The sequence below is a fragment of the Dermacentor albipictus genome, chromosome 10, assembly GCF_038994185.2.
Source record: "Dermacentor albipictus isolate Rhodes 1998 colony chromosome 10, USDA_Dalb.pri_finalv2, whole genome shotgun sequence".
NCBI classification, from domain to species: Eukaryota; Metazoa; Arthropoda; class Arachnida; order Ixodida; family Ixodidae; genus Dermacentor; species Dermacentor albipictus.
In genome coordinates, this window is record NC_091830.1 from 26,581,673 (window position 1) to 26,604,803 (window position 23,131).

At 49.6% G+C, this 23,131-nt stretch overlaps 1 protein-coding gene and 1 long non-coding RNA gene across 2 annotated transcripts; one reads left to right on the top strand and one right to left on the bottom strand.

Moving 5' to 3' along the window:
* Positions 1-25: 25 nt before the first annotated feature.
* Positions 26-16,490, bottom strand: LOC139050741 (uncharacterized). The gene is made up of 4 exons (XM_070527445.1): positions 14,920-16,490; positions 10,329-10,401; positions 3,099-3,302; positions 26-2,349 (listed from the first exon to the last, which is right to left on the bottom strand). Exons 1-4 carry the CDS (start codon positions 16,210-16,212, stop codon positions 1,061-1,063), a joined length of 2,859 nt encoding a protein of 952 aa, XP_070383546.1. The 5' UTR covers positions 16,213-16,490; the 3' UTR covers positions 26-1,060.
* On the top strand, positions 3,223-22,276 carry LOC139050743 (uncharacterized). Its single transcript, XR_011509063.1, has 3 exons — positions 3,223-3,381; positions 19,301-19,427; positions 20,434-22,276. It is a non-coding gene; the product is annotated as an uncharacterized lncRNA (long non-coding RNA).
* Positions 22,277-23,131: the final 855 nt, after the last annotated feature.

Consider the following 23,131-nt stretch of genomic DNA (forward strand, 5'->3'; position numbering starts at 1 on the left):
CCATTAAATTTTTCTTACAGCCCTCATCGCACTTGACTGATGTGAGCGTACAGGCCACAGCAACCACAGTCGCTGGCACCAACAACGAAAGCCAGTGGCCGCACCTCCCTGCCAATGCAGTCTTCCTCTTTTCCGCAAAGTTACGCACTGGCATCTGTCTATCTCGCACTTTCATCGCGGCTTCATCTCGCTTCCTTTGTGCCGTGGAAGTCTAAACGCACATTTATTTGTATTCTGTACCCTGCTAGGATTCTCGTCTTCCCGTGCCCTCTGGTTATCAGACACATTAATTAAATTATTATGAATAGACCCTTTTCCTAGTTTGCAAGCACTCTTATGTGCATTGCACGTTGGCCCAACTGTGCATGGTGTGTGCTCGTTGCAAAAATGACTAGACTTTCATTAGCTTGGCAAACTGCAGCACAGGAAAGCTAGCTTTACAATTTAGAACAGGAGCTTCTGTGTGTTATATTCCTGTTGGCATTGCTGACGCTCTTAAAGGGATACTAAAGAGGAACATTAGATTGCTTAAAATTCAAAGATTAACCTTCGGCAGATATCTGCCTGGTTGGGGATAACCAAATAAAGGGAAAAAAATTCCAACTGAAATCAGTTCAGACTAATGAAGTATTGTTTCGAAACTCTTATTTGCATAAAATTTGCGATAACAGGCTGGATATTAGAAGAGAAAATGAAGGCCAATGTTCATTTGTATAAATTTCGTGCCAAAACCACGGGGTTGGTACGTCTGAGTAGCGTTGCAAATGTCAGACTTATTTTTTTCATACGTAATGTCACTGTTGTGCCTCGGCAAAAGTATTTTGAAGCGGCTTAGTCTTTGGGCCCTCAAGAATACAGTGTAGTCAACTTTCACCAATAAGAAACAAACTAGGCCCTAGCAGACGGCATAAAAATCTGTGACGTCATGAGGAGCCTGTGCAGGAACTTTAATGCAGCGTCACCACCTGTCTTTAGTTTTGGATTTCTGTCTTTCTTTTACTTATAAATCCTCTTTAAGTCTAGTGTCCCTTTAAGTCTCATTCGAGCAAGGGCCCTGACCTTACGGTATTAGACTCCTTATTGTCCTCACTAGTGGATCACTTTCAATATGCGCCGAAAGCCCTATGAATGAGTGGTGAACAGCAAGGTGACTGATGTTCCAAAGGGAGATGTTCCACTTGTGCACAGCACTCGCTTGCGTGAACTCGCAGCAGCGTCTGTAGTGGTTAATGAAGGCTACCGAACTGTCCACAAGGAGCTTATTGTATCCTGTGCAGTGCTGCTCGACGCTATGAACACCTGCCTCACAGACCGACCTGGAGCGAGCAATATGCTTCGTGAAGTCCTGCTGATGCAAGTCCACGGAGTGGTAGGTGAACAGTCTCGTCTGAAGGGGCAGGTCCTCCAGGCTAGAATATTGCAAGTTGAGAGGGTATTCGGAGCAGTAGTACCTGCTCCTGACGTCTAAACTTGCAACGGAACCATTGCCTTCGCGTTCCACCTCCTGGACCAAGGCTGGGATGCTGGAATGCCGTAGCGGAACCATGAGCTCGTCAATGTCTACGTGGATGTAGTACTCCATTCTGGACATGGACCGGAAAATGCAGTCATAGAGACCCGGCATCTGGCCATGTGCATGGACGTCGCCTGTGTCGGCAATAAGCTTGAACGGGATGAGGGTCACGTGAACTCCTGCAGACTGCAGCCACGCCAGGAGGAGCTTGGCGTCCGACGACATCTGCAGGTCGTAGAAGTAGAATGTACTCACTCCCACGAGTCTGTAGTGTGAGATGAACTCGACAATCTTCCAAAGGCTAATGGAGGATCCGTAGGACGGCCTGACGCACACGGCACAACACTTCCCTTCGGCCCGCTTTGGCGGGCGATGCAGCTGGAGCCATCGCAAAGAACTCATGAGAGCACCTCGAATGGTGACTGCCACTTGGATGTCTTCATCGATGGGAAACGTTCGGTTCAGCGGCGGGCACAGGATCAGGGCATTCTTGAAGCTCGGATTAAACCAGGTCCAGACTAGTTGGATACGGGCTTCATGTCTGATTGTGCTGTTGGATGTCCGAATGATGCACACCAGAGGTGGGTGTTGAATGGGAGTGCTGTTTAATGTCGGCTTGTGGCTTCGCACGAGGCTCGTGATGTGGATTGCGCTTTCTTTCATGGTGACGAGGAACGCAGAGAAGATGTGGATGTTGTCTGTTACAGCGTGCCATGACTCCTGCTCTGTCCTAGGAGGTCCTTGAGCAGAAAAGCGCAATGACTGTGAAAGTTTTTCGTCCCAAAGGCGGAAGTGGTGCTCCGATTGAAGTTCATTCTTGCTTGGACAGGTTGTCCCTGCAAGCAATAAGGCAACTTCCAGTGAGTAAGTGAGTTAATATTTTCAGATATGTGTGTCACGTCTTGTTATACACAGCCGAAACATAGTGGAGCTTACGCATTGTCGCGGTTGCTGTAACCTAGATCTGCATTGGAGTTGTGTGAAGAAATTCTGCTGCAGCATCTGGGGCTTTTGTGTCGCAGTCGGTAAACCACATGCTTTTCTTATTGGAATGGCCAACAGCCCTGCCTGTAGCTGTGTTTATCCTCGTTATAATAGAGAGGCAAATGCTGTGTTACTGCCCTAAATAGACTCTACACAGAATACAGACTCACGAGAACATATCTGGACATCAGTCACAATCGTACTGACGACTGTGCTAAAGTCAGCAGTGCAGTATGGTAATTTGCTTCTGCCGTGTCTGTGTTCTTTTACACATCTATTGCCCTTCTTTTTGCTTGCTGGATAGATATATATTGCGTATAGTGCGAGCAAATACGTTTCCGTATCTAGCGACAAAATCGCTAAAATGGCAACACTGTACTCCCGTTGGTGTTTTATTATCTGTCGCTGTTGGGGACGTCACTTCCGGGCGTGCTCATTGGCCACGCCACCGTAGCTGGCTGTGACGAAGGAAATCGCACACCGCCCATCAGCGTTCACTCGCGTTCAACTGGCCCACGGACTGGGCGCTACGGTAACGCACAAGTATCCGCCAAAGTGATCGATTGATAATACACGGGCCCGGAATAAGCCCACCACGTACAATTCAGGTTCGGGGCCGAGTTGGTGGCGGGTGAAGCCTTCTGGGCAAGTGATTCAGTCATCCAAACCGCGCTCGACTCCGTCAGCCGCGTGGCACAGATGTTTCTGCATCTTAGGAACAGCAGAACACCCGTGCAGCAGAGGAGTAGTATCGTGAAGACCAGCAGCCTCGACGATCTCCGCGCCGCCATCGGCAGTCGTCGTACTGCGTTGCGGAGGAATAGACATCTGAACATCGCCTCACGATGGCTCCGTATCGTCGCGCATGTGCGAGCTGAAATAAGGTGACAAAGGAAGACAACTATTTTACCGAATGTGTCGTAGTGAAGCTTTTTTACTTCTGCTAAACAATCTACTGCGCCTGAACTCGGGCGATCGACTCATTGTCGTGCCGGTTGTAAGCCGCCTCCGTTGCGCGCGCTTTTCTGTTTGCGCGCTTCCCAACGGCCGAAGTGCGCGAAGTTCATCAGTGCCAGCTAGTTTCAGTCATGCAGGGAAAGTCTGAGGGAGCATGGCGTCAGGCAATTCGCCTTCGCCAAACATTCTCTAACCTAACACACTGCGCTTTCTCGCCTAATGCGCACATGACGCGCTAGATCATGGGAACAGCACGGTGCACATTGTTTCCAGACTAGCTACACATCACGTTATTTTCTTCATGGTAGGTTTTAGTGTTGAATTGAACTGTGGTGTTTTACGTTCCCAAACCACGGTTTTATTATGAGGCACACCCGTAGCGGGGGACCCGGGCTAAATTTTGATCACCTGGAGATCTTTAATTAACGGCTCCCAATGCACGGAGCACGGGTGTTTACGCATTTCGCCCTCATCGAAATGCGGCCGCGATTTGATCACCCGATCTCGTACTTAGCAGCGCAGAACCATAGCCCCTATATAAGCCACCACGGCGGGTAGGAGCCCCGCTGGCCACCGCTTTCTGTCAATCGACCGTAACCCGGCCCGTGCCGTCCACTTACTGCTCGTCGCATTTGAGGCTTCTGCTTCTGTGCCTCGTAACCTGGAAACATTGTCGCCGTCATGTACCACCCCAAAACGCTGCAGCAGTTCTATCACGCGCAGCCATTAACACTCCGAGAACAGGCAAGAACGATCGATTCGCAAGCTTGTGAGGTTTCGCCTCGACCGCGCTTGGAAACACAACGGCTTGCGCCCCTAAACTTTCCTCACGTGTATTGAATGTTTGAGCGCGTAATGAACACAAGAACGAATTATACAATACCGCGTGAGCCCCTCCGTTTATTCAAGCGCATCCCAGTCCGAAACAACACGACTGATCACGACGAGCGCACGTGCGATTATCGATTTGAATAAACGTTACTACGGAAACGCTCCGGACGGTTCGACCGGCGGAGCTGGCATAAATAACGACGAGCCCAGCGTAGCTGCGTAAGGTGCAATAGAAACGACCGCTTGCCATCACGTGACCGGTCACGTTATGCTCGGGTGCTTTTCCCACGAACCGGTGTCACGTGCCCTCCCTCTTTTCATAGTGATGCTGTTAGCCTCTCGGTGGTCGGCATTTTTGGTGTCCGCATCCTTGAGCGAAAATGTGAGCCGATCCAGGCGGCAGTGCAGGCCAGGAACAGTGACTCGTACCCCGTAAGGCAGAGGCTTCAAGCACTCAGCAAAGTGAAGCGAACAGTGCGTGCATTCTTTGGAATCACGCATACAACATACAGAACAGCGTGCGTTTCAATAAAGAAGCACAAAACAGGCATCCGAACCACATGATTTATAAGGCGCTCCTGATGGCAATGCGGAGCACGTAGCGTTCCACGCATGCGTTTCCCTGTAAAGATTACTGTTGCGCAAGCTGGCCGCGCTGATGGCAGCTTGCGACGTGGGGAGTGACGTCCCTAGCCTTTCATAAAGAACCAGCCTAGCAACATGATTTTAATGTTCTTGCAGCACAGCTATGGGTGGCGGCGTGCTGTCAAAATTACCATTGCTCACATTACTATTATTACTCAGAATTACCATTACTACCGCTACTCTAAAGCGATAAAGCATTGCATAGCCCCCCCGCCTCCCCTCAGCAGTTGCATACAACCACCACTATAGCGGCGCTTGTCAGCAGCTTCAGTGCTACCTTTAAAAATATATATAAATCGGCTACGAGCATTCGCAGCTACGCCTCGCTGCTAGCTGTAGCCGTGGCGCGCGAGATGGCGATCGAGATTTGAGTCGCGAAAAAACCCCTTAAACTTCGTAAAGTAGCGATACTCTCCTCCTCCGCCTTCACTCCTCCTTGTTTCTCCTCTCTTTCACTCTCCTTCCTCGACCGTGGCGCGGCCTACACTGCTCGAGCGTAGCAACGGCGCCAACATGCGCTTCTCGCCACTCCGTAGACGCTTCTCGAGCAAAAATGGCACTGAAGCACGGTGCGAGGGCCCACGTGATGCCATTAGGCCAATAGCGACGCGGCGTCGCCCTCGGCCAGAGCGCGCGAGGAGGAGGCGGCATTCTTCAAAGCGTGGCTGTACTTTACGAAGTTTAAGGGGTTTTAAGCCGCGATAATCACTTCCCCTTGCGCCCGGTCGCGAAATGCGCAGTTGCTGCCGGAGCACAACGCCGCCTCCCGCCCTTCCTCGAATCCCCCCCCACGGCTTTTCGCGCGACGGAAAATGGCGCGTTTGCTCTGCGCTTTCTTCATTCGCGCGCCAGATTGAGTCACAATTGTTGGCTTGCCTTGCGTGGTTTCGCTCGCACATACGGCATACGACGTGCGGCGACGGTGTTATCGCCCTTAAACTTTATACAGAACATGACGGCGACGGCAGAAATTCGCTTGCAGCGTTCATTGCTATCGCGATAAAAGATTGCGATATATTTGCTCACAGTGATTACGCATCTGCGCAGAAACTCACTGCATTTAGGTGTTAAAAAAAGCGTGATTGGTTGGAAATCATTGATATACACAATGTGCAATAAGCACGTGACGTTCAAATATACACTCCAGCGACGGTTTTCTAAGGCTATCAGATCTAACAGATCTCTAAGGCTATGCCTTTGCAAGTAGTATACATGTACGCCGAAAATGATTGCTCTCAAGTCGGAAACACATCATGGCAGCCGTGTCTATCGCCTATGATAACGTCACAATGCCGGAGACATTCGCTAGACCTATCCTTGTAGGCCTAGCGTGCTGTTGCAAGTGACATTCGTGATGGAGAAAATCACCCACTCATTCAGCGTCGAAGACGGACTCCATGCAGCGTGGCAGCGGGGGTTATAGTCCTTGTACGTGCAGATATAGACTTCGTTGGCGTTGACGACGCTTGTAAGGAGGAACGTTTCCCTGGTGCTATCTAAGGTTGATATTTTAGCGCAAAACGGAACGGATACAGCTACTACTGAAGCTCATCTGTGCCGCGCATGAGCTAAGACTGGCAATTCGTCGCGACCAAACAGCGGTACGTGAGTAATACGCAAAACTCGAGCAGCTGGTTTGCATCCCTGCCAGTTGGCTACCGCTTTTTTTCTGCTCTTTCTTTATTTTTCTCTACTTCCGCCTTTTTTCATCCTTCGCATTGTGTGGTAGACCTTGTGCCTTTGTGTTCTCATTCTGAACAGTCTAGTAGGACCAGCTTTGAAATGAACAATGCACATGTTGCGTAGTTGTTTACATATGGGCGCATTTTAAAGCGAAGCTTTGTTTGCCTGCTGTCCTGGGTTTAGCGGGGCTTCTGCTAATGGTTGGATCGGTACCTCGGCGGATGTATCTTTGTGAATGCACGAATATGCGAACGTTACATGCGCGGCGCGTGGAAGTGCGAGGAAACGGTATTGTATGTAACTCCTGTATGCTGACCGGCAAGTGGAGTCACTGGGCACCACCTCCGTTTTGCGTAACCGAATATGAGCGAATTCCTGCACAAAATATTAATACACAATATCTGCACGCAAGTATCTCTGAACCACTAAGACGTCGTAACGAATTAGCGCATTATAATCGATTCTTTAGACCGATTGATTTTTCTATGGGTTGGCCATTCGGTATGTTCCACTGTGTGTGTGCCGATTATTGGCCAAGCCTGTACTTTGGTTATGCACCACTGTACATAATCCTAAATGTGTCTAAACATGTGCCACATATCTGTGCACGCACCTGTCATCGCCATTCTTGCATCGACAAGCATCATGCTAAGCACCAACATCATCGACAAGCATCAGCATCATGATAAGTGGCCTTTGTCCTCGTTACATTGCTGCGTCGATGTCTGACACTGCGCCTTCGCCTGATTTTGTGTTCGAATTTCGGCGTAGCTAACGAACGGTGTAGTCTGCAGATATAAAAAGGTTCTATGAGGTTAAAGTTTACCTTTTTGGTATAGATAAGCATATGCATGTGGTATGGGATTAAAACGCTCCACACGATGAACATATAAACCCAGTTTCACGGATCGCCGTTAGTTGCATAGAAGTTGACTGCAGGCTTCACTTAAGCTTCACTTCACACAAATTCCGACATATGCTTAGGATCGGAATCATTTTGTTTTATATGTAGGTCATGAGACATCCTACATTTTTACGTTCTAAAGTGGTACAACTGAGGCATTGCAGATTGTACCACAGCATGACGATATAGGAAACAAAATTCTACTCCGGACCATGCATTAAGATTTTGTATTTTCTTACGTTTCCTATGCGCTGTTGGTTTTAGATAAATCAATTGTGCATATGCGTCTGCACCGTTTTTGGCAATGCCATCAGTTGATAAGCAGCGCAAGCATTCATTCTTGGCTCTTCGCCTTGCTGCTCCAGAAACCACGTTATATATCTTACTAAATTCCTGACTCCTTGTACTTAAAGTCTACTTCTCGTTGATATAAAAGTGCTGATCAAAGAAACTTACTACTTGGGCTCGTTGGCAATATAATGCATAAATATTGATAGTGTATAAACGGACTAATATAAGCGAGGTACGCAAGCATAGTACCATCTCCTAACAAAAAAAAAATCAAAAATAGGCGAAATGCTCTGTCATCCATTCCGAGATACCATAGCTCTTTATGCGGTAGCGCAACTAATGCCATGCTCACGCACTGAATTAACCAAGCGCCGTATCTGTAATGTAATGCCTCATGGGGGTCCTTAAAGGAAAATAAATTATATCTCCCTTCTTCTTCAGCATTCGTCGCTTAATTTTATTGGTTATCGCCCAAACTTTCCGCGTTGGTTCTTCTGGTTACCTATTGCACCTCATTGCGTCTACAGGCGAAGCTGACCGTAAAAGCGCTAAGCATTGGAAACGGAAGATAACAAAAAAGTGGGAAAAACGGACGTTCGCATCTGATTGCAGTGCTGCTCAAAGTACGGACGGCTTATGAGAACGTGTCCTACGTTCATGCATGGATGGCCGCACATACACGGCATATCTGAACGACGAACGATACAAGAAGATACCTGTTATATGTCACTTCCAACTTGAGCGCCATGAGGTTGGAGACCGCAAATTGGGGGAAACCTTATGCAAAAAGCTTCTAGGAAATGGCATAAGATCGGAAAGCTTCATTTGTAGAGTTGCATGGCTGCTTTCTTCAAATGTCAGCATCAGTGTGACAGGAGTGCAGTGACGTGTATCTGTCTAGTCAATTTGTCCAGTTTCAGTGTTTCCTACAATACTGACACATCCAGGAATACATTGCAGCTGCGCTACTCTGACGATACAGATGTAGCTATCTTCGGTGCAACCTGATAAATCGGCAGTGTATTAGGATCACTCGGGGCAGGACGTGAAGATGCTCGCCTACGATTACCGCTCACACTGAGGTCCCATTAAAAATAAATATGGGGACGGCCATGAAATCATGCTTCGTTTTGCATAACCTTGTTGAAATTTGATTACATTCTGGGGACATTAGCTAAGTGAATAAGCTCTGGATTTCGTTCAGTTTCGCAATTGCTACATGTTCCGTGATGATATTAACTTCAGATATGATTAGTGGATCGACGTTATTTAAGTTATTCACCACTTATTTTTCCACAATATGGAATGTTTCCTGTCGAATAATGCGTTTCCGGAGAAACTTTACTTTTTCATTTTTTTTTGGTTACAGCACTGAATTTATTCTTTACGGCGCTGAAACACCGGGTTTCCCCTCTTGGTTGTGAATAATTCTCGGCTTGTTGACGCCAATTCGCCCCATTTACTTCGCACTCCAATGCGCAAGCTCCTGCAGATATATGACGCGCGAAAAATCCACCTGCTGTTTTCCTTTCTTCGAACCGCGTGTAGGCAGGGAAAATTTTCAAATGAATGAACGAAACGTATATTGCACGTGCCGGCATATATAGAGCGCAAGGTTCTTTTAACCGTCCCGCGGGTTTCGCAGCTGGTGCATAGTTTGCCGAGGCAGGGTCGCCTTGAACACTCTTCTAAAACAAAAAAAACGATGTCATTCTTTTTTTTTTTCATTTGACAGAGATAGCTGTTACGGGCTCACTTTCCCGTAGCCGAAAATTCTTAGTAGGCAACGAGCGGAAGCTATATACGCGCAAGCATATTGCGATCACACAAGACTCACTTCGCGGGTTTCATGGGGCATAGAATTCTTTACGTGCGACGCTTTCTACATACTGTATGTATATAGCATATATGTATATGCTATACATATATGCTGTATATATATATATATATATATATATATATATATATATATATATATATATATATATATATATATATATATATATATATATATATGCTATACATATATGCTGTATCGATGCTATGTATATAGCATCGATACAGCATTTATAGCATATATAGCATATACATATACATACAGCATATATAGCATCGATACAGCTTAATTGTCGATGAAGTCGTCCTGATAGCCCACCGACATGCAGTGGCGTTGCGCTCTCTAAATAAAGGGCGTGGGTTCGATGCCCTCCGCGGCGGCAGCATATCGATGTGGGCTGCAAGTGCATAAAAAAAAGCTCGTGTACTTAGATTTCAGGTGCACGTTAAAAGGAAACCGCCTGGTGGTCAAAATAAATATGGAACCCTCCGCCACGGCGTTCCACGTGGTCGTATCGTGGTTTTGGCTCGTAAACGCCAGAATAATATAATAAAAAAAGTTTATTGGCTGTTTGGCGGCAAATGCGAGAGAAAAGCGTTAGCAGTACGTCGCGCCACCTCGAGGTTCCAGGATCCACGATTTTAAACCGTGTTCACCACATTGCAGAGTGCTCAGGAGCTCACTCGACACAGGTCCTGCCTCTTCGAGGAGCCAATTAGGCGCAACTGACGACGATGCGCAGCAGGCCACCATCATCTGCAATATATATATATAAATATATATATACCCCTCATTTGCATAGAAAAGTTACCTTGGGTTAGCCCTTCCCCTAAAACAAAAATCCTACTTACGCGGTCTGACTATATATATATATATATATATATATATATATATATATATATATATATATATATATATATATATATATATATATATATATATATATATATATATATATATATATATATAAGTTACTAAGGTATTCTCCATTAACTCTTATCCCAATTCTTTCCAATCCAGGTCTCTAAATAGCTCCTGTAAACACGCTGTGAATAGCATTGGAGAGATCGTACCTCCCTGTGAGTGAGTGAGTGAATAAACTTTTATTTGGTCCAGCAAAGCGCGATAAAACGCGCACCTGGCTAATCCCACGATGGGACTGACAGATCTAGTCTGCCGGCCCGATCGCGGGCGCGCTGGACGGCCAGGATTTGATCCTCAAAGACGGGACTTCGCAGGAGGGCGTCCCACTCTTCCTTGGTGAACTTCGGGCCCAGCGACCCGCACTCCCAGAGCATATGAGGCAACGTAGCTACCTCACCACAGGCCACGCAAGAACAATTGGTATAAACCTCTGGATATATGCTATTAAGGGTCGCCGGATTTGGGTACGAGTTCGTTTGCAGAAGTCTTAGTGTGACCGCCTGCGGCCTGCTTAACTTGGAGTGAGGCGGGGGGAAAACCCTTCTCTCTAAGTAGAAGAATTTAGTTATTTCGTTGTGTGTGAGAGGAGCGTCTCGGTGTCCGGGGAGAGAGTCACCCGACCCGAGGGCAGCGCGGTCGGTAAAGCCACGCGCAGCCTGGTGGGCAGACTCGTTGAGGTTCAGAGGAACCCCCTCAATCGCCCCCACGTGTGCAGGGAACCAAAAAATCGAGTGCATGGAGGTGTTGCCGTGTTTGGCGCCTTTCAGAATTTGAACTACCTGCCGGGCTACCCGGCCTTTCTGGAATGCCCTGATGGCGGCTTTCGAATCGCTATACACCCTGTCTCTCCGACCGTCTTGCATGGCGAGTGCAATGGCCACTTGCTCGGCCACCTCTGGGTTCGTCGTCCGGACGGAAGCACAGTTGATAACTTTACCCAGTGTGTCAACGACGGAAACTGCAAAAGCCTTGCCGTCACGGTATGCAGCTGCGTCCACGAAGCTTGCTGCGATTTTGTCCCTGTTTATTTGCTTTAGCATATTCAATGCTCTTGCCTTGCGACGACCTGCGTTGTGAACGGGATGAACGTTGCGGGGCAAAGGGGCGACCACGATCTTCTCCCCTAGTTCTCTGGGGATTTGGGTGTTCTTGGTTGGTGCCAAGTTCTTGGTTGGTGCGAGTCCGAGCTCCTCGAGGATACGCCTGCCGGCCGTCGTGGTGGACAGCCGAGTTAGCTGGGCCCGTTCTTGAGCCTCGGCTATCTCCTCCATGGTGTTGTGTACGCCGAGCCGAAGCAGGTCCTCTGTATGCGTTCGGACGGGCAGCCCGAGGGCTCTCTTGAAGAATTTTCTAATGAGGGCATTAAGCTTTTCCCGCTCGGCTCTGAGCCAGTTGTGCATGGCCACCGTGTAGGTGAAGTGACACAGCACAAAGGCGTTGATGAGCCGAAGCAGGTTGTCCTCCTTGAGGCCACGATGTCTGTTCGTGACCCTTCGGACAAGGCGAAAAGCATTGTCGGTTTTCGCAATTATCTTGCGTAACGCAGTGCCGTTGCCGCCGCGTGATTCTATAAACATACCCAGGACTCTGATGGTCTCGACCCGGGGTATCGGGTCACCGCTCCGAGTGAATAGGTGAATGTCACTTTCCGAGACCGGTTTCCAGCCCTTGGGTCTGCGCCCTTTTTCTTTTCTATAAAGGAAAAGCTCAGATTTGGTCGGGGAGCATCTGAGTCCGGTGGGTAGCAGGTACTGCTCCGTGACGTCTACCGCCTCTTGCATGGCGCTTTCCACTTGCCCTTCGCTACCGCCGGTGCACCAGATGGTGATGTCGTCTGCGTAGATGGTGTGTTTGATACCTTCAACTTGGGCCACATTCCTCGAGAGGCCGATCATGCAGATGTTGAAGAGTGCAGGAGAAATGACTGAGCCTTGCGGCGTGCCCCGTGGGCCCAGGAGCAACTCGTCGGAGACAAAGTCGCCGATCCGCAGCTTCGCTTTCCTCCCCGTCAGGAACGAACGGACGTAGTTATATAGTCTGGGGCCCAGCTCGAGGTCTGCCACGGAGGCCAGAATGTATTCGTGGAGAACGTTGTCAAAGGCTTTCTCGAGGTCGAGTCCGAGCAGGGCCCTGGTGTCTCTGGTACTGCCGTCGATGATTTGATGTTTGATCATCTTCATGGCGTCCTGCGACGAGAGGCCGGCACGAAAGCCAATCATGTTGTGAGTATAGATGTTGTTCTCTTCGAGATATCTGTTTAGTCTGTTGAGGACGACATGCTCCGCCACTTTCCCAACGCAGGAGGTGAGAGAGATCGGTCGGAGGTTGTCCACGTTCGGAGCCTTGCCGGGTTTGGGGATCAGGACGACGTTGGCGGTCTTCCATTGCTCTGGGACGCTGCCGTTTTTCCAGGTCTCGTTGATCTTCTCGGTGAGGTATGCGATCGAGCCGTCGTCAAGATTCCGCAGCATCTTGTTGGTGATTCTGTCGGCACCTGGCGCACACTTCCCCTTGAGCGCGAAAATGGCTTGCCTAATTTCCCCCACGGTAAAGTCTTCGTCCAATTCCGGACGGCTTGGGCCGAGGTAGTCAGGAAACCGGTCTTCGTCGTTTCCACGCTTTATGGGAAGGTATTTCGCAATGAGCTTGGCAACCAGCTCGTCCCCGGAACATGATGTGGTAGCTTCGTGCAGGGCTCTGGCGAGCGTGTGTCTCTGACTGGATCTGGTGCTGCCCTCGTCGAGGAGATGTTTAAGCATGCCCCAGGACTTGCCGTTACGCATCTGCCCGTCTATCGAGTCACAGACCTCGTCCCATTGCTGCTTGCCGAGGGTCCGACAGTGATCTTCGATGGCCTTGTTAAGCTCGGAGATCTTTTTCCTCAATCTTCGGTTAAACCTTTGTCCCTTCCATCTTAGAAGCAGCGCCTGCTTGGCCTCGATCAGATGGGCCAGCCTACTGTCCACCTTTTCTACCTCCAGGTCGCTGACGATCTTCTTAGTGGATGACTCGGCGTCACTCTTGATTCGCTCGCACCAATCTTCCAGGTCTTTAGGGACGGGTGCGCTGTCGTTGCCGCGGAGCTTGCGAAAAAGGTCCCAGTCCGTGACAGTGAATTCCCTGGATTTACTTCGGGTGACTTCGAAGCGGGTCTCGAGCACATAATGGTCGCTGCCAAAATTTATTGCGGTGTTGCTCCACTCGGCTCCCTCGACGTTCTTCACGAACGCCAGATCGGGGGTGGTGTCCCGGCTCACCGAGTTGCCGATTCGGGTGGGGAACGCCTTGTCCGTGATGAGCGTGAGGTCCATTTCGTTGGCGTTCTGCCACAGACCCCGGCCCTTGCTCGTGTCGTAGACGTACCGCCACACGCCGTACGGTGCGTTGAAATCTCCGACGACGACCAAGGGATGGGTGCTGGCCAGGTCGACGGACTTCTTGAGTATCGTTTTGAACTGCTGTTGCGAGTGCCTGGGATTGCTGTAGATGTTGAGAATAAACACGCTGTTTCTTCGCTGGTTGCGTTGTCTCGTGTTGAGCAGAACCTCCGACATGACGTATTCGACCTTGCAACTCGCCAGCTTCAGGTCGTGAGACAAGTGTGTAAGCCTCCTGTCAATTAACGTGCACACTCCCCGACCTTCGCCCTGCACGGAGACGGCACGATAACCAGAGAGGGATGCGGCAGAGACGAGGGTTTCCTGTAATGCTATTACTTGAGGTTTGTTAGGTAGCGATCTTAAATATTGCTGCAAAGGAGCCCTCTTATTGGAGTACCCCCTGCAGTTCCACTGCCAAATTTTGAACTCCTCTTTGGAACTATCCATGATTAGATAAAGTGTCCGGGGTACCCGCTGTAAGCACAGGTGCACGCAAGAAGTTCCCCCCACTCTGACGTGCCGATGTGCTCGTAGCCCTGATCTGAGTCCCCGACGCGTTCGGAACAACAACCTGCATCGGAGTTACGGACGTATTATTATTCGGGATCACCAGACGCTCGAGGGCGTCCATGCGATCGGCCAGCGCGCCTAGGCCTCTCCGCGGGTCTCCAAGGGCGACTTGCACCTGTGCTAAGCCTTGTTGTAACTGCTGCACACTCTTAGTGAGCGTAGCCAGCATGCCTTTGATCTCATATGTTTGCGAGTCTGAATCGTCCTTACTGGAAACTGCCCTACGCTTGGCGGCGCCGGCCGAGTCGCAGGCCGGAACTGGTGCTTCTGTGGCGGTCGGCGCCGACGCGTTGGATGTAGCACTCTGACTGATTACCAATTTCTTTATCTCTATCATTTCACTAGCCATCTTTCTTATCATTTCTTTTAAGTCCGCGTTTTCCTTCATAAGGCGCGCTACCTCGGCGTCCCTGGATTGCTCTGGAAGCGGGTCGCGTGGGCCCCGGTAGGATCTCGCGTGGGCGCCGCCAGCAACCATATCTGCCCACGATAGCGTCGACTTTCTCTTCCTCTGCTGGCCGGCACTGGACTCATACCGGGCCCTCGAGACAGAGCGGCTCCTGGAGCGGCTTCCGGATCTGCCCCTGGACATAGATCTGCCCCTGGACCGGGATCTTCCCCTGGACCTGGAACGGCGTCCGGAAGGCGGAGAGGGGCTTCTGGATCTAGAGCTCCCGCGAGCCGCGGAGCGACCGGCGGCGGCCGGGAGTTGTCGCTCGCCCATGGCGAGGGCCGGAGACTTGCTTCTATTGGCTCGGGATCGGTCCCCGCGCCTGCGTCTGACGAGGTACGGCGTCTGGTACCTCTGCTTGCATTCCTTGGCAGCGGTGAAGTGTCGACCTCCGCACAGCCTGCATTTGGGGTCGCACTTGTGTTGTTCGTCCGGGTTGGCGATGCCGCATCCCCTGCACATAGTTTCGTCCGGCGAGGGGCAGACGTCCGCTCGATGCCCGAGGCGGCCACAGGCGTAGCACACCTCCACTTGCTTCCTATATAATGCACACCTGACAAGTGTTCCACCGTACGACACGTAGTTTGGCACCTTGTAGCCGTCGAAGACCACAACCACGGTGCCCGTGCTCTTGATTCGTTTGGCTCCCAAGGCCAGCGGGTTCTTCGAGTTGACAATCTTGCGATCGAGCTCCTCCGGGCCTTCACTCGGTGCGATACCGCGGATGACGCCTTTGCACGTAGAGTTGGGCGCTGCCTCGTACGCATTCACCTCGTGCTGCTGGCCGCCAACAGCGATGCACTCGACCCTGACGTAGAGGGTCGCATTTTCTCTGCTTGGGGTGCTGATGACCATGATATTTTGTTGGAAATTCGGGCACATCGTGTCCGAGTCCCGCTTCGCCTGGTCGAAACCGACTGCGTTCCATATGGCCTCGGCCACAACTGTCGGCCCCACCTTGCTGATGTTCAGACCTCCCTTCGGCCTGACGATGATCTTCGCGTCTTCTTTGGGCAACGGAGGCATCCTTCCACCCCGAATAATTTTGGCTTTAGCGCTGCTGCGGTCTCGGTGACCCTTTGCGGTCGCGTTGTCATTTGGCTTAGCGCCGGTAGAAATGGCACCAACTCGCTCGACGGGCGCCGATTTGGCTCCGGAGCGCCTGGCAGCAACTGTTTGCCATCCGAGATCCTTGGAAAATTCCTCGGGAGTCAGAAGCTCCCCTTCCACTTCGCATTCCATCACGGCAGACACTAATGAGAAGAGCTGGCGCCGCAGCAGCACTTCGCCGCGCTAGCACAAGCGCGGCAAGGGTTAGCGTCGCAGCGGCGTAGCCTGGACGGAAAAGGCCGATAATATCGCAACAAGGCCACCCACCTTCAAGAGTCGGGTGTCTACGGGATCGCCACAACTTAAAGAGTCCGTTGGCACTAAAATAGTCGAACTGGGCTCAAATTAAATCACCGAAATCATTTTCAGAAGCGGGAGCTGGTCTTCGCCGCCTACTGGCACGTTCGTCGTCGTCGTCGTCGTCCATCGTACCTCCCTGCCTGACGCCTTTCTTTATTGGAATTTTGTTGCATTCTTTATGGAGGACTACGGTTGCTGTGGAGCCGCTATAAATGTCTTTCAGTATTTTTACGTACGGCTCGTTTACACCCTGATATATAGTATTTTTACGTACGGCTCGTTTACACCCTGATATATATATATATATATATATATATATATATCACCCTGATATATATATATATATATATCAGGGTGTAAACGAGCCGTACGTAAAAATACTGAAAGACATTTATAGCGGCTCCACGGCAACTGTAGTCCTCCATAAAGAATGCAACAAAATTCCAATAAAGAAAGGCGTCAGGCAGGGAGGTACGATCTCTCCAACGCTATTCACAGCGTGTTTACAGGAGCTATTTAGAGACCTAGATTGGAAAGAATTGGGGATAAGAGTTAATGGAGAATACCTTAGTAACTTGCGATTCGCTGATGTTATTCCCTTGCTTAGTAACTCACGGAACAAAGTGCAATGCATGCTCACTGGCCTGTAGAGGCAAAGCAGAAGGGTGGTTCTCAAAATTAACCTGCAGAAAACTAAATTATTGTTTAACAGTCTCGGAATAGAACAGCAGTTTGCGATAGGTAGCGAGGCACTGGAAGTGGTAAGGGAATACATTTACTTAGAGCAGGTAGTGACTGCGAATCCGGATCATGAGACCGAAATAATCAGAAGAATAAGAATGGGCTGGGGGGCGCTTGGCAGGCATTCTCAGATAATGAACAGTAGGTCGCCATTATCCCTCAAAAGAAAAGTGTACAACAGCTGTGTCTTACCAGTACTCACCTACGGGGCAAAAACCTGGAGGCTTACGAAAATGGTTCTATTTAAATTCAGGACTACGCAACGAGCTATGGAAAGAATGATGGGTGTAACGTTAAGGGATAAGAAAATAGCAGATTGGGTGAGGGAACAAACACGGGTTAATGACATCTTAGTTGAAATCAAGAAAAAAAAAATGGGCACGGGCACGACATGCAATGAGGAGGATGGATAACCGATGGTTGTTAAGGGTTACGGACTGGATTCCAAGAGAAGGTAAGCGTAGCAGTGGGCGGCAGAAAGTTAGGTGGGCGGATGAGATTAAGAAGTTTGCAGGGACAACATGGCCACAATTACCACATGAGCGGGGTAGTTGGAGAAGTATGGGAGAGCCCTTTGCCCTGCAGTGGGCGTAGCCAGGCAGATGATGATGATGACCGTCAACCAAAAGGAGGGAAAAAGGCAGCAAAATGTTGATCGCAGAATAGCTGTCAACTATCAAGATTGATTTGGCGGCGCTTTAGGAATGCGTGTGAGAAGTGGAGACGAGGGCGGGGAGGGGAGGGCGTGTGCCGCTTAATTTTCAGGAGAGGGTTCGGGCCCCCCCCTCCTTCTACCCGGGTCCGGGCCTGCTTTCCGCAGTTGTTGCCTTCCACCATCGCGTCCCTTCACTTGATTTGCTTTATCTCATCGCATGAGTACTTTGCGCAATGCATCATAGTCGGGAGTATGACGGGGCAAAAAGCTGCTTTTGCCAGCTTGACCAACCCCCCCCCCCCCCCAAGCCCAGGGAAAATTCAAGTTGCAAGGAAAGTGACACTGCTGGAAAATTCCTTCAGCGAATGGCATATGATATACATAACATAAGTATTTGAGACAAGAAAACGCAAAAATAAACACAAGAAAGCACATTGAGGGTAGCAATTAAGATATAGCTATCTTAGATATGAGAGACACAAGTTGCCGTCCGTTAAAGGCATTTTGCATTCTGGGCAGACATAATGTAGCAGCTTCAGACCATAATTGGTTCGTGGTCGTGAAATAAATCAGTGATCCGAGTGTGTTGTACCAAAGGTGGGATTAATTGGTAAATGTGTAAAAGTGGCCCATATTGAATCATACAGGGGTAATTGGAGATCGCAGGGAGAGGTCTTCGTCCTGCAGGGGCCATAAAATAGGCTGATGATGATGATGATTGGATCACATTGGATCTAAGTTTTGCTTTCTGTCTTTCGCCACCGTGGCACAGTGCGGCAGTTCCAGGCTCGTTTTCTCTTATTTTTCTTTACGTCTTTCCACATATCTTATGGAGAACACTCTTAGGAGGCTACAAACTAATACATACCCAACGCCAGCTAAGTTACACCAGTGGTACCCTACACTATACTCTCCGCAATGCCCACACTGTGGAGAGGTAGCTAACCTCTACCACATGGTGTGGGCTTGCCAGTTTAACCCCATAGTTGACCCCATTCCAAATCCCTCAAAAGAGCAGTGGGAGGCTATTCTGCTCAGCGATGATCCTGACCGTCAGCACTGGCTGGTGGGGAGGGCCAGCGCAGCAGCCGTAACCAGTGGGCTACCGGAATTGCGGCCCACCCACGAGTTCTACGAATATCCTGCAAATAAAGATGTTTTCAATCAAATTATGGCCACCTTGCACGAGCACGCATCGTTCTTGCCGTGGATGCCTTTCGTTTGCGGAGACCGCGCGCTACCCTCGTGACAATTTTCCATGTATCTCCAAGAGTAGTAGAAGAAGTGGTAGCAGTGTGGCGTTCGGGTAATGAGAATTTGGATTATATATTTATTTTACTTTTTGTGTTAGTTATTTATTAACCAAATTCTTTTATTCATTCAATCATATTACCACCCGATTCGTGGCCTATCCCCCATAGTGGGTTTGCGCCATTTGTTGAGGATTCATCATCATCATCATCATCATCATCATCATCATCATTTGCCGCCGAGTCTCCTACAGTTTGTATCCTCTGCTTACAGATCTAGGCCGCAATAGCCCCTTACCTTCTGTCTCACATTACGGGAGCAGCTTTAGACACCCGCACAGAAACGTCCGAAGTGACGAGCGTCGTCATCGGCAGGAGAAGAGCCTCCAGGTTTCTGCCCAGTAAGTGAGTGCTGGTAATATACAGCTGTTATGCACTTTTCTCTAGAGGGATAATAGCAACCTGCTGTTCATGATCTCAGAATGCCTGTCAAACGCACCCTAGCCCGTTCTTATTCTCCTGATTATTTCAGATTAGTTATCGGCATCTCCTGGGGTGTGAAGGCTGGTTTTCTCATGGATTCGGTGCCCCGTGTGGTTCACTCTAGATGCGTTCAGTTGTCTCCATCTATTCAACGGTCATGGCAAACGCTGTTGCTTCGTTAGTTCACCATACTTTGTTCAGACTGATCCAGAAACCAGGAAAAGGATTCGGTTCATAGTCAACTGACGTGGCGTTGCAGCCAGTGGGAATTTACGTGCCGTTTTTCGCTTCACGGGGGGGGCGGGGGGAAGACAGGCGCCGTGTTTTTCGCTCCACGGGCCCTTTGATGCTCTCGCATAGAAACGGGAATACTTCCCTGGAAAAAACAATATTGCCTCGTTTATTTATTTGGAGGCGGCGTGCGTATGCTTGAACAGCGTTGGGATCACATCAAAACGTTCTCGAGAAGGGCCTGTCCTAACGCACTTGCTGATCTAGCTTGCGACTATGAACAAATTATCTGTATAGAAAGATTTACAGTTGATTGTTTGCAGAAATCTTCATTGAATAATATCCAGACAAACGTACTCATATTGTGGCTGAGAAGTTACAAGTAATTAAACTTGTTCTCGCGAGACGCCTGCTGAGTTTTAGAAAAGGGGCGGCATGTTTGTAATTGTGCAGTGCTTTTATTTTAATTAGAAAGGTGTTTTATGGCGTTTTATGTGGTCGGCCATTAGAGAAACGCTTCGAAATGAGCGGATGTCACCTCTGACCTATACGTGGCGGCTGGCAGTTTCATTTTAACAGAAGCCACTGCGATTTCTTCAAAGTTCCTCAGAAATGCTGGCTAATTGAGTGCTCTTTATTCATTTCTCATGATGCCAACACGAAATTCCCATAAATGTGTTTACTTTTTTGCAGGTGGCTGGTGCGGTAATAGCATTCGGGGTAATACTGGTGCAGACTGGAAGCGACTTGCCGCGACAGTTGGACGTGCACCAAAGCGACGCGTCGAGTTGTCTGAAGGAACGATCTCAGCAGTTTAACCGAATGGTATGGCAACAAGAGAAAGCATCGAAAGTCAATAAAATGCATCACGGAGAGTCGATTCTCTACTGCATTCGCGCGGAAAAAGAACTGCTACTGCGACGTACTGCTAAAAGCTTCATACTGCACTTTGTCTGTCCTTCTCTCTATCTGGATTTTGCGATGCGCCGTCAACGGCAAGTTGTCGTTTTTGCGGTGTCCTCGCCGTCAGGCCACTTATGCATTCTTGTTGTGATCGTCCCCGCCGCATGACGCAAAAGAAGATAGTGGAACAAACATTGCCTACCACCGGCAGGAACAACCCGCACTGTGTCGAATGAACGCCCCTGTAGCTGAGGTCGGCGACCGCATTCCTGAGTCAACTCACTCACTCACTCACTCACTCACTCACTCACTCACTCACTCACTCACTCACTCACTCACTCACTCACTCTCTCACTCACTCACTCACTCACTCACTCACTCACTCATTCAAACTCCGACCATGCCGTGAACAGAGTCCGAGTGAGGGGGCCCTAAACGAGTACATACATACATACATACATACATACATACATACATACATACATACATACATACATACATACATACATACATACATACATACATACATACATACATACATACATACATACATTTCAATGGTTTGTACTGTGGTGAAGCCAACTCCTTGCCGCCTCTTGTTCTGCAGTGAAGCCCAAATATTAATTTCCCAGAAAAAAAATCCGTTTCGGGCAGGTAAAAGAAATTCCCTCCAAAGAGCTGTTTGCTTGCATAGATCACTCCGCACGCATTCGCAGACGCCGTTTTACGCGATAACGATACGAACGGCCACATTCGTATCGTCTTCCCGAATCTTCCCGAAATAATGAAAAAACGGTAAGCCCGCGAAAATATCCGTTTCGGGCAAGTAAAATGTGTCATACGTAAGAGGCATGGGACACAAAAAGAAAAGAAGAGGACGATGTGCGCCGACCGGTCCGAACGGCACGAGCCCTCGAGGAGCGTGACCCGAGGTGTGATCGGAGGAGAAGCGGCGCCAAGGTGGGATTATCGACGTGGCTCTGGGCCAAGAAGGTTGGAGCGCCAGCTTCGTACAGGCGACGAGACCCCTGGAGGTTCGGACAGGCCCGCGACACTGGCGACCCAGGGTGTGCCCGTCGACCTCGGCGACGTTCGAGCGAGGCTTCCAGGACCTGCTGCAGCCTCCCGCGGTAGTGCCGGGCACTCCAGGAATTGGATCCCCCTTCTTCGGCAGACCAGCACGGACGGTAGTCCCCGGGGCGTCCCGCCGGCACTCGGAGAAGCGGCGGAGCACGGTGTTAAGCCTAGCCTTGCGGGCCTGAGTGCCACGTCACCGACATAGTTCGGGACACCAGCATCCGAGATGGAGGAGCTGGCCGGCCGATACCAAGGAAGCAAAACTTACGGAATCGGCGGGAGCACTGACGGTGACCAAGAGCCGACGCACATCGGACTTGGAGTGACGTGCGACGACAGAACCTTGTAAGAGCGTTCCTTTTTGTTAGCGTACAGCCATAGGCCAGGGTTGCCGGACTTTCGCGCGGAATGCGCTCAGGACGCACGTAGGCGAAGATAAGGACGTTGTTTTGGCTATGCAAGTGTGGATCTTTATCTTCGTAAGTTGAGTTTTGAGTTCCGTTTTGAGTGTGTTTTATTTCGGGTTTGTTATTAGTAAAGTCTGTTTGCTGTGCTCGCCTGCGTCTCCCGACTCCATCTCTCTCAACATCTTCACGGCCCCGAAATCAGTGTGTCAAATGAATTATTTCGAGAGAGCTGTTTGCTTGCATAGATCACTCCGAACGCATTAGCAGACGCCGTTTTACATGATAACGATATGAATGGCCACATATTAATTTCCCCCCCCCCCAAAAAAAATCAAAACATGGTAAGCCCACGAAAATATCCGTTTCAGGCAGGTGAAATAAGTTCCCTCTAAAGAGCCGTTAGCTGGCGTACATCATTCCGCACGCATTCGCAGACGTCGTTTTACGCGATAACGATACGAATGACCACATATTAATTTTCCCAAGAAAAATGAAAAAAATAACGTAGGCCTATAGTGTGGGCACGGGATAGCAGCAACCATGCAGTCGCCGCTAAACCCTTTTTGCTTCTTCATGCAGTTCATCGTGCTTCTTGGAGCATGGCTGTATTCCTCGACCTGCGCATGTGCGGTTTCACCAGTGCTCATCTATAATGACTCACCGACACCGCAGCCAGTTCGGCTATCTCATGCAAGTCAAGATCTCTGGTGCCAACAAGTAATCCAGGGCGCCATCTTCATACCTTTGCACACGGATTCACAGCCGCCAGGAGCGACATCTCCCTTCTGGCTCTACTTAAGCAGCTGCCTTCTTCCGTCCACTTTCAGTGGGCACGGGATAACGGCAACCATGCAGTCACCGCTAAACCCTTTTTGCTTCTTCATGCAGTTCGACGTGCTTCTTGGAGCATGGCTGTATCCCTCGACCTGCGCATGTGCGGTTTCACCAGTGCTTATCTATAATGACTCACCGACACCGCTGCCACTTCTGCTATCTGATGCAAG

Bases quoted from the DNA above. Each gene is read 5' to 3' on its own strand.
- LOC139050741 (XM_070527445.1), bottom strand. From the start codon at position 16,212: ATGGAATGCGAAGTGGAAGGGGAGCTTCTGACTCCCGAGGAATTTTCC. The intron at 10,402-14,919 runs GTAGCGCGCCTT...TATATATTGCAG, and splicing joins AGCAATCCAGGGACGCCGAG to ATGATGGTGGCCTGCTGCGC. The intron at 3,303-10,328 runs GTGAGCTCCTGA...TCCGCAACGCAG, and splicing joins AGAGGCAGGACCTGTGTCGA to TACGACGACTGCCGATGGCG.